Source organism: Meleagris gallopavo, chromosome 1, assembly GCF_000146605.3.
Source record: "Meleagris gallopavo isolate NT-WF06-2002-E0010 breed Aviagen turkey brand Nicholas breeding stock chromosome 1, Turkey_5.1, whole genome shotgun sequence".
Taxonomy (NCBI): Eukaryota; Metazoa; Chordata; class Aves; order Galliformes; family Phasianidae; genus Meleagris; species Meleagris gallopavo.
In genome coordinates this window covers 110,123,654-110,135,853 of record NC_015011.2, presented here as the reverse complement: position 1 = coordinate 110,135,853, position 12,200 = coordinate 110,123,654, and the positions used below count along the sequence as shown (strand labels likewise).

Here is a 12,200-nt window from a genome sequence, read left to right as displayed (position 1 = left end):
AAACCGAGACCCCACTTTTAGCTCTTTCTGTCACTTCTGCTTTGCTGTATGAAATCACAGAAAATAGGGAAAGGAATCCCTGAGGTTATTCATGCATTCTCTATCTCCCAAGGGCAGATCCTTTCATCCGGAGTTATCGTCACTTTTATTCACTGAGTTTGTGAATGGTGCGCTCGTTCCTGTAAAAATCCTTTTTTTTTTCTCATTTCTTTGCTGACGATAAAGTCTCAGACCTTATCCAGAATTCCTTCCAATGCCTTCCATTGTTTTGCTTTTCCATTTTAAATGAAAGGATTTGCCCAAGGTCAAGACATAATGCCCTCTATCAGTGTTCAGAGTATTTCAGTTTTTCTTAAACGCAGCTTCTCTATTTAGAAAAGACAGCACAAACAAAATTAATAGTGCTGTTTTTAAGTGGCCAGAATGGACCCACCCAGTGTTCATAAAATACCTGATGCGATCTGTCAAGTGACAATTCTTATATTTGGACTGTCTCCCTGAATAGAAGTTTTCTGAAATGAGAACTGCAGGATTTGTGATTCACTGTGAGATTCACCTAGTCATTTCTTCACACGTTCAGAATGTGGTAGTGCAGAATTCTCATCTTATTTTCATGCAAATAAAATTCTACCAATCATGAAATTGCAAGGAAATGAGGAGACAAGCATAACGGAGTGAAGAATTCCACATCCTGCAAGTTACCCTTTCTGTCTCACCTTTTTCATTCCCTGAATATGAAGCTCTTTCAGTTTCTACTTCTTTCTATTGGTAGCTATTTGTTTCTTTCATTATGCTCTTCTGAATGCTTTTTCTCTACCCTTTCAGCATCACAGAGCGTAATTTGCATGAGAATAACATAGTTCTGACTTAACTGAAAATTCAGTTATTTCAAGCTGTATGTTTAAGTTTCTCCTTCTGCTTGTTGTTCTTTGGGTCTCTGCTTCTATCCTGATCTCATGTCATGTACCAAACGTACTGCCACTTGCAATAAAGTTATTTTTATGGAGGGCAGCATGTATCCTCTATTTCATTTTCTTCTTAGCCAAACCATGTATACTCTCATATTAAGAGTAAGCTCAACTGTATAATCAACAGCACATTTTTCTCCAAAACTGCCTCTCCTAAGCTTTATTGTCCTCCAAGTTTCAGATTTAAAGAATTTGTGTACTTTTGGTTGGAATTAGAGTGGGATTTTGAGTGTTTTTTTATCTAGTCGGATAGCCTTTGTTAGGCATGGCCATGCAGTTCACCTTCATATACCACTGATGCCATTAGTGACAAAACTGATTCCATAAGATTCCTCTACGTAACATAAATGTTAAATGGAGGAGTGTGCTAAACAAAAATCCAGTATACACGGAATTCACATACATATGTATTTGGTAGAGATTATGCTCTGATATCAGTGTGGAGTGAAAAGATATGAGCACAGGCTACCTCTTAGCCATGCTTTTTTTTGATGTGAAAGAAGGTAACACATTTTAGCTTATAGCTAAGGGCTCATTTGATTTCACATACTTTTTTGTTTTCAATTGAATGAATTTAGTGTTCTTGAAAGTGAAGGAACCAGTTCCACTCAGCTGAGTGATTAGGCCTTCTCAAAATAAAAAATCTTATATATTTTTTTTCTTCTTAAAAAGTCACCCAATTCCTGGCCTTTGATATTTTGCTTTAAAAATAAATTTGTCTAAAATGTAAGGCAGTACTAACTGACATTCTGCGTTCTGTGTCTAGTACTGGTTCTGCAATTTCATTTCTGCCAAGACATACTACAAAATCTATTGGGAATCAGTGCAGGACATAAAGCAAATGAGATAAGGATGCCAATTTGTACATTAACTACCTATCTGATGAACATTGATGGGCATTTTTAAGCTTTTCAGTATTTATTCTTAATAATTGCCAGACATTTGCTTTCTTCGAAGGGTATCTTTCATCTTTCCTCACTTGTTCGAATATAGAAGTTCTCCAATCTTGTACACATAGCTTGGGGAGTCTGTGTTTCACTATGGATTAAATGAGGACAAATTGACTTGTATTTGTGTGCTTTAGAATAAATAAGCATGATATCACAGGAGCATGTTATTACAGCTTTAGTTAGGGTGCTGCTGAGGAACAAATTGCCAGTGGGTTAACCCTTTTTGTCTCTCCACTGGGCAATATTAATTCACAGACATCTCATTAAGAAAAATCTATTCAAGGTAATCCATATACCACTTCCTGGACTGGCTAAAAAACGGAATACCTAAATCTACCAACCTGCTTGTAGTCTTTAGCTTTCAGTCACATTGAGATTAACTTGTTTATATGTCTGAATCCTGAATTTAAGACAGTAATTCTGAGTTTTAAGATACTGTGTTCAAGTCTTGTGCAACATTCAGTCCAACTGTAGAGGTAGATACAATTATGTTCTGAATATTATTACTCACTTATTCTGAGTATTATTACTCTGGGCAATTAGCCCAGACAAAGCTGGGTAACCTACTTGAAGTTCGGAGTTCCGGACTGCTCCATGTGAATTGCTTTTTGGCTGACATAAACAATGACTCAAAATAATATCCTGTAATGTGGTACACGTTTTGGGAGCATAGCCTGAGCAGTCTATTTCTGCTGACCCAGTGAGCTTTAGGCTACCGCAACCAAATTCCATATGAAGGGCAATGAACTGCTTTGACTTGCGCTATGGTCAGTGTTATCATTTCACCAGTCTTAGGAACTAGGTAGGGAAGATATATCCCTTCATGTCCTCCTTTCAGCTCTAGTTACTGGTTACCATTTCAGCCTCAACAGTGTTCAGAAATTTGGTGAACTTAGGAAAAGTTCTTTGTTTTGAAGGACTGCTGTATCTTCTTATCCCTTATCTGTCTTAAAGTCAGGCTTTACCCAGATTTATATTTTCAGACATTATACACTTCAGTAGAATTTCAAATTTGAGAATCAGCACAAACCCATCTTTCCAAATGGGGAGCAATTACCTTTAAACTAGTTACTAATTACTAACTAACGAGAAAAGAGGGTATGTCCTTGTGGTGCCGTAACCAGCAGACAGCTCAGCTCTACAGGGGTATTCACACACTCTCCCACACTGGGATGTGGGAAAGAATCAAAAATAGGTGTAAGTGCAAGAACTCGTGGGTTGAGATAAGGACAGTTTAGTAAGAGAAGAAGAAAATAAAATAAAATAAAGGGGGGGGGATGCATAATGCAATTGCTCACCACCTACTGACTGATGCTCAGCCAGTCACCGAGCAGCAGCTAACCCTCCTGGCCAGCTCCCTTCGTTCTGTTGTTCAGCATAACATCGCACAGTAAGGGATATCCCTTTGGCCAGTTTGGGTTGGATGTCCTGGTTCTGTCCCTAGTCCAGACTACACACGATTTGTTTTCACTACTGCTACTTTTGACCTTTTCTGTTAAGTCATCTTTGCATGTTCGTTCACACATTGCTGAGAACAGCCCTTCCATTTAGTTGTTCACTGCCCTTTCCAGTCATTGTTTTGTGATCAAGAAGTTGAAAACGGGACTTTTTAGATCCTGCTGACTGCAAGCTGCTGTTCTGGGTGACTGAAAAGGTCAGAGAACCACATCTCTGTCCAAAGGAAACACCTTGTTGCTAGAGGTTTGTTCTTCTTTTCATGCCTTCTGGAAGACAGGCTCTTTGGGAAAGAGCTGCATATTGATGAGAAAAAGGGAACTGACGCTGATCAGTAACACAACGTTTTTACCCTTTTTTTAATACACTCTGGGTATTACATGCAAGTTCATCCTCCTCCATGCAGAAATCCACCCAGCATTTCTCTGTCATGTCTTGTTCTTGATAATGTATAGACTGCACTGGTCTACACTGAAGAAGTTTTCTACAAAGGTTGCTCTGAAAGTAATGCCTCCTATTTTATTATGTTGGCCCACAGCACAGGATCTGGATGTTAGTGGTATGGCAGTAGAGGCTGAACCTTCCAACCAATTTTCATTACATTTTGTTGCCATACGACTGATGGCAGTGGAGGGTCAGTGTGACAAAATGGCATCTGACATGGAAGTGCAGTGTGAAGCAAAGGTGTGTCACTGAATTCCTCCATGCAAAACAAATGGCACCCACTGACATACATTGACACTTGCTGAATGTTTGTAGAGATGACAGTAACAGTGGGTTAACTCTGCTGGTGCAGTTGTTTAAGAGCACAGAATGCAAGCTCTTGTTTATTTTTGGTGAAGATGCATAGCTAAAAGTGGTGACTATGTTGAAAAATGGATTTTTTTGTAGCAGCGAATTTGCTCTATTAAATAGTGTTATTTGTATCTGTTAGTGTTCTTTGTATCTGTTGTTGTTTCCATGGAAATAAATACAAGGCATTATTTTTGGGGTGACCTTCATACATTGCCTGGTGTCTTGGTAGCCTGCACAATGCACAGTGTCTTTGAAATAGCACTTCTACTTTTAGGCAGTAAAGAACACACCCAAGTTCTAGTCAACATCTTTTTCTGAGAGTTCTTTGTGACTACCATCTGGCTCAGCCTTCTTGTGGGAGGAGCAGGATTACAGTGTAGCTCTTTCTGAAATTTGAGTTCATCAGTTACCTTCTTACTTACCTGCCGCTTATGTGCCACCCAAAGTTTTAAGTCTTAAATAAAAATGGAACAATGACATTGTTACTTGTCCACTTAATTCCTTCTAGCCACGTACAGCATTGTTGGTTTTTTAAACCTTTTTGTCTTGTAAGAGAATCTTTTGAAAGTCATATGTTATCATAAACAATTTTTCCTCACACTGCTTTGGCAGGTTGACTGAGTTTTGCATATATGTGCAGTTGTGTGCCTACATTCCATAGCTTATAGGATTGATTTTTATGCAGAATATAATTAGAGCCAATTTAAAATGATGGACCGTGTTTAGGACAAAACAGAAACATCTTCATCTGTTAGTGAAGCATTCTTATATGAATCCTGTTGCATATTGTACTAATTTAAAGCACTCTCAGAGTGGATGAAAAAGAAGAAATTCTATTAAGAATTTTTTTTCTGCAAAGTGTTACATTTGAAGAGGAATATTATATTGTCAGGGCAAAAATTAAATTAAAATTTGGTAGTGTTGGCACTCTTAATTTTGGTACTACTTGTAGTAATTTCTGTACTATCTATAGTGATAAAAACAATGGTTTATAATGTTTCTTGATCATGTGTGCTAATGAATTTCAAGAGATATAAGAAATACCATCTCTGTTTTACACGAAGAGACTAATACATCACAAAATTTCATGTGAGCACCAAGTAATTTGCTAAAGATGACACAGCAGCTTATGGGAAATGTAAGAAAAAAATATAGCTCTACTTTTGTGTTCCAGCTTTCAGAACTTGAGCATTTCCTATTGGAAATACACAAATATCAGATTCCAAAGAAATAAATGCTTGATACTGAGCAGGCATGCATTCTGCTCTTGAATTTGACATGATGCTTGCTGTGTTCATGATCCCACCCTTTTCCTTCTTCTCTTCCAGAAATAAATGATGTGAAGTAAAAGTGAAACTGAGTCTATACTCTGTAGAACAGGTGAACCAGTCTTCTTGAACTATAGATTCATGTAAGTTTGAAGGGAGTTCTGTAGATCATCTGATCTGATCTGCTCAAGGAAAGGCCAGCTACACTCAGTTGTTTATGGCCATGTACAGCTGAGTTTTGGATATCTCCAAGGACAGAAATTTCACAGCCTCCCTGCGTACCTGTTCTGATGTTTGACCACTCTGTGAACATTTTTTTCTTTACATTAAGTTGAAATTCCAGCTCAAATTTGTTGCTTCCTGTGATCCGACCCACTCACCGTATTATCTACTTAACCAGTCTCTTTTTGCTCACTGTGGTCATAAGAATACTACAGAAAATCATGCCAAAAAGCACTTGCTAAGTTTAAGATGAACAACATCCACATCTCTGCCTTTATTCACAGAGCAGTTCATGTATAAGGTGATCCTGTTAGCCAGGCATGGTTTGCCCTTAGTAAGCTGATTTTTAAGTATTCTCAAATCTTCTTCTTGTCCTTCATGTTCTTGGAAATGGCTTCTGTTATGATTTTTGATGTGAGGCTCACTGGTCTGAAGTTTTCCAGAGCCTCTCACTTGTCCTTCTTAAGCTGTCTTCATCAGTCATCAGGAACCATACCTCATGACTTATAAAAGATTCTATAGAGTGACCTCACTAAGACACTTATATTACTTTATGATCTTCAGGTATCTACCTTCTGGTCCACAAATATATGTAGATTTATTTTGTTTTGTACCATATCTTAGTTTCTAAACCTTGTTTTGAATTTTAGATGAAATTGATCCAAACTTTAAAAATCTAGATTTGTCCGATTTTCAGTAGTACTCTTGAAATCACATTATGTTCTTTTGACTGTAAAGATAAAATGTAAATAAAAAGATTGAAGGGAGATTTTGAATGACTTTATGAAATAATTGACAACTTCTAAAAACCAAAGTTGAGTAGAGGCTTACATTTTGAGTGCTTATATTTTACATATTTCATAAAAAATGAATGGAGGTTATCAGAAATGTTTGCGAGTCATGATAAATGTATTCAGTTCCAGGAATTTTATAGTATTCGAAGCCAAGTAAGTACGGTCTGATGTTAGATCTGTTTTGAAGGAAGTGACCAGGCTCCTCCTGGTAAAGATTCTGCTTTAGTTCAGAAGATGCAGAACTAGAGCCTGGTCCTCATCTCTCTCTGCTAAACCCTTGCAAGCACTGGAGTGACACATTAAAGTACTGAATATCCATGTAACTTCACCTGCTAACTTAGTAGACGCCCTTAATCCAGTGCTGGAGGACTGACAGTGCAAGCTTGTACGTTTTAATAGAATATTTGCTTTATTAGGATGTTTAGAAACGACACATATCCAGTAGTGTAATGGACTGTTGTTGAAGCAAAAAATATTTGGTGTAGTATAACATAGTTATATTATGTTGGTAATGAATTTGATTTGTTCTTGTTTATCAATCCAGGGAGCAGATACACAAGTCTGTTTCATTATAAAGAGCTGACAGTGGAAAATATAATATATGCTTTCCCACAATGTCTTGTATATGTAAATAGATTTCCTTTTATTTAGATCCCTGTTTCTGTCTGCATTTTCTGGTGGGAATTCGATAAGGATATAAGCAGGATTTAAAATTCTAGTTAAGGTTAATAGTTACAAATGATGAGCTTTAGCACAATTCAGAAGGAGACGAAATATCACTATTTTGTCTTCCACTTCTTTTCTGTTCCTTCATCATAAAAAAAAAAAATCAGAAAAACTGGAAAAACAGTGACCTGTAGGATGAATATCATTGTGAATCTAATCCTAATTTTGAACATCTCTTCTTTCCCTTCCGTATATGTATAGCATCTCTAGCATGATAGCTTGGAAATAAGACATTTGCTTCTGCTCTGAAACTTGTATTTGCATTTCAAATACATACTAAAGTTTGACAGGGGTGAGAAGAATAGGTTGAAGTCATTTCTAACAGAAACACAAGCGGTGACGTGCTTAGGTTTATGCTGTATATAGGCCTCAGCACTTCTATTTGATGTAGTTTGTAATACCTCTTTCCCACATTCTGCTATTCACGTTTGCTTTCTTTTACCATTTTTTTTTCTCATGACCTTGAGTTTAAGGAATTTCATCAATACATTTCTCTGATTATTCAAAATGTTAGTAGGTACTGTCAGAAGTCCTCTCGCTCACTTGGATCTTCATTCTGTTAGAGTTCATCACGTATTAAAGTCAGAGTCACCAGGAAAGCTGAAGGGTATTTATCCTTTTTGGTTTGTTTTACTAAATCTCTGTGAAAATAAGAAATGCTGGCTTGATTCCCTCTATTTATACATAGAAATAACTCTTGTTCACTGGATGACCCTTACCCTATAGATCCAGTCATCCATGCCATGGGAAAAAAAATTGTTGTGTCGATTCATTTTCACTGGATGTCATCCAGAAAGCAGAAATATTGCTATTCATGTTCATCTCTTGGTGATGAACTGCAATAAAGGACTCTTCATATGCCAAAGCTAATCTGCTAACATAAGATTTACTACTGTTTGCAGTGCCATGCCAAACGTACATCTTTAGCACTTTTGCCTGGCTTTTAACCTTAACTCTTTAACTCTTTACTCCTGGTTAGTCATTCTATCATTAAACTGTACCCAAGGAGGAGAAAAAAATAAAAATAAAATAAATAAATTAAAAAAAAGAGCACTTCTAAATTATCTGAAACTTATTCCTTTGGCATATGAGGATACACACATGCATTCATATACAAATGGAAATTTCTTCATTTTACAAAAGAATTCTCCAAAGAGTAATATCAGTATCGAAAGCTAATAAGTAGTCCTTCCAAGGGAAGTAAGTGAAAATCAAAATTGAAGCAGGTAGGTTCAGGTCCTGCAAGTCCTACCTAAATAGTCTGTGCTCATGCAGAATGGCCCATTCATTTTGTTGGAGAACACAGGTAAGCAAGGATTCTGCCTGAAAATAAAGATGTACAGACTCAGCTCCATCTTTAGAAAGCTGTTTCAAAAGCATGGCAACCCACTTACTAACTGTGCTTTCTAGTTGTGTGCAAATTCATTTGTATACTGATTTTTTTTTTCCCCAATATGATGTTACTATATAGCATATATGGAATAAATGTATAATATCTAGTACAGCGTGAATGAATGTATATGGACAGCAAAGTTTTGTCCCATGTTGTTAATGCATGTGTGCCCCTTAGCCCTTGATTTCAGCTTGGGTCATCAGTGCCAGCAGCTTACTCCAAAATTAGTACATAGGTCTTTGCTTGTCCAAAATTAAAAACAAATTTATTTTTGTTTTACTTAGAAGCAGGGAACTGCCTCCAAATGGACAGCCACCTTGAGGGTATTAGCAGAGGCTACTTTAAAATAAAAATGCTTTAGTACCAGTCAGTTTAAAGATAAAGCCTTTTCTGTTCTGTGTAAATAATTTTTGATCAACCTACTGTTCTAAGGCAGTTCCTTATTAGCATATCCTATAGTGTATTGTGAGACCCTGTCTACAGAGTACAATTGTGACACAGGCTGTGAATATTCAACAATAAGAGTCTGTAAATCTGAGTAAGTAGTGACAAAGCCTCTTCAGGGAAAGCCAAAATGAGGTGAACTGTGTAGAATAATGGCATCTTGGGGGGAGCAGGGAGACTATTTTAATTTAATCAAAGCCAGAGTAACTGAAAAAGATACTATTAAAAGGGCTTACTCTCTGAAGTAGATACTTTTCAGATAAATTCAGAGCTCAAACTGACTAAATTGGCATCCTTGCATCCAGCCTATTCTCTGGATCAAAGCAAAGTTAATTGTTTCACTTGCCTTTTATCTATTTTATGGGTGTGTGTGTGGGTATGCATGTGTATGTATGTGTAAGGTTTATGCATGTGCTCACACAAGTCACAGAAAATAATGGCATCGAGGGAGGGTTCTTTACTTTTTTTTTCCTTTTTTTTTTTTTTAGTTAGTGATGAAGTTGAAGATTTTTTTTTTAATGTGGTGGTACCTAATAGCCATTGCCCACTGTTGTAAAAGTACTGCAGTTTTCCCTTGCCTGTGTTTGCCCAGCCACCCTTCTACATACTACAAGCACTGGGAAATTTCAATGACACAGCTTGGAATGGGTTCAGTGACCTCAATTATGCCCTCCCACCCACTCCAAACTCCTTTCAATTTGCAAAAAGCTTTAAGTGGACAAAACCCAGATGCCTTTTGCTTGTAGTTCAGTAAGAACAGATTGGGCATGTAGATTCTTGTCAAAGTGATATATGTAGTTCATTTTCCATTAACTCTTTCTTAACTAAGGATTTAAAAGTCTCGGTTCTGTGTCTAGCACTCTGCTTTGCTTTCTACTGCTTTTTAAAGTTCATTATGCCTACAACATTCTTTAAAAAAATGAACCTTAAAAAGCCTTGGCTAGACATTGACTGATATGAAACAGACTGAATGTTTGGTTCTGCTTTTAAAGGCAATCACTTTTTTTTCCTTAAACTTGTTTCATATGTAATAACCCATCCTATCGCCTAAGACAGTTCAAAAGCGCAAATGAAATATAATAAATAAAAACACCAGTTTGGAGGGAGAAAGAAATTGTGACTTGTGGAAATGATTTACCAGTCAAAACAAGTATGTGGGCCCTGATGACCTTGAGAGCTTGCTTGAGTTGGCTTGCTTATAATTTAGACTGCTTTCATGATATTGTAATATTGCCCCAAAGAGTTGGTGCCTCTCCCCTCCCCCAGAACATTTCATTACACTCCCTTTCTCCCCCCTCTCTCTCTCTCTTTCTCTTTCATTCTGCAGAAACATGTGCTGTCAATAATGGAGGCTGTGATCGGACTTGCAAGGATACCGCGACAGGGGTACGATGCAGTTGCCCAGTTGGATTTACCCTGCAGCCTGATGGGAAAACGTGCAAAGGTCAGCTTCTGTTTGCTTTGCAATGCATCATTTGCCTTCAGCGGTTTCGGTACAAGATGTAAATATTCAGATATTTAATCAATACTTTTAAGTTAAGGCTGTTACTAAGCATAGTGATTGCAGTTGAGTTCATTAGCTTTCCTCATCCTTAATTCTTCTGCATTTACCCACTTCAGTGATTTTTCTCTCTTTTTATTAGAGGATTTTATTACCACAAAGAAATGAGGTACAGAGGTTGAGCTGTTTTTAACTGGCCAGAGATTTAGATGAGTAACTCTGGGCTGCAGAAATATTCAGTTACAAAAGATAGTCTGATACATTTCTAAAAATTCAATCCTGCGATGATGCCTGAATTTTTCTATTCAAAATTGAGGTTAAAAATCTTAACCAAATCTTTGTCAACTGTTGATCACTAATTGAGGCTAAGTAAAAGCTGCAGAGGTATTACTGAAAAAAAAAAAAATCAAACAATTTCCCATTTCTGGCCCTCCAAAACATTAGAAGTAGCTAGCTGTAAAGGAAAACCAAAGCAGCATTTATTAGTGCACTGTCTAAGCTTTTCAGTTCATGCTTGGCTTTTACTGTTCCAAAGACAGCATAAGAACCTTGGTATTTTATCCTTCATGAATGTGTTAAAACTGAAGACATGGGAAAGGAGAACAGAAAAGAGCATCTGATACCACTCTCAACATCTGTTCTCAGTTAAAGAGACAGGGACAGTTCTCAGATAGTCCTGCAGAATCTTGCTTAGTGGCACTATGCATGTGAGTAGTTTTGGATACATACTTGCAGGACTAGGCCCTTCATCAACCCTTTTCCTATTTTCCTACATTATTTATTTTGAGCTCCATTAGGAGAGATTAGGGACATCCAGGAGGACATTGCATATATTGCTGTGGCAGAAAATACTTTCTTGTCACTCAGCAGCAAGAATAAGCTGACCTAACTTGTTAAGAAACTATTGGGACTTTTTTTCTTCAGAGTAACCAGAAATGTCAGAATATCTTTAGTTCAGGGCCTCATGTAACTTAAAATAGTAAAACCCACAAAAATAAACAGAAAATGTGTGGTTTCCTCTTGCTCCAAGCTAAAAACTTGGGCATGATTCTGTTAGTATGCTTATTTATAGAAATAACAGTCCATTTGCCTGTTTATTTGAAAATAAAACATTTAAACTACCATTGCATACAATTTTAATGGTTATGGGTGAGCACACATCAAAAATCGGTCGTTCTAGTTCAAACCACATGAAAATAAACCTTCATTTTTACAGGCAGACTAACTAAGCCATAGTAGAACAGTAACAGTGACTCCACCGAGCGCTTAAAAAGGAGGCATTTTAATACTGTAACATACACCTAGACTTGATCATAATGTTTATTATTGAAAGTACATCATGAAAAAAAGGTGAATTCTAAATTTAGAAGTCTGGTCATAGAACTAACATGAAACAATATTTATATAATAATCAAATCTATAATTAGCACTACAGACAAAATAAAATGTTCAACTGATCCTCAAACCAAATACCATAGCCCTAAGCGCTTTCACATTTTTCTTCATTTTCCATTTTTTATGAGAATAAAATATGAGAAACAGAAACTGTATTTTTATGATGTTGCAGATATCCTTTTACTTAAACAAGTTGAAATTCACTCACATGGTTGAACAAACCAACTACGTTATTTTTTTTTAACCTTCATTGACATTTTGGGCAATAAAAAAAACAGTAAAATGTATG

General features: G+C 36.7%; 1 protein-coding gene across 3 annotated transcripts in view; it reads left to right on the top strand.

Moving 5' to 3' along the window:
- SCUBE1 (signal peptide, CUB domain and EGF like domain containing 1) overlaps positions 1-12,200 on the top strand; it is a 94,316-nt gene that overhangs the window by 15,395 nt on the left and 66,721 nt on the right. For all 3 annotated transcript variants that reach the window (XM_031557098.1, XM_031557096.1, XM_031557095.1), the window contains one exon: positions 10,343-10,459. In XM_031557098.1, coding sequence (XP_031412958.1) covers positions 10,343-10,459 — 117 coding nt within the window. The remainder of the gene's footprint in view (positions 1-10,342; positions 10,460-12,200) is intronic.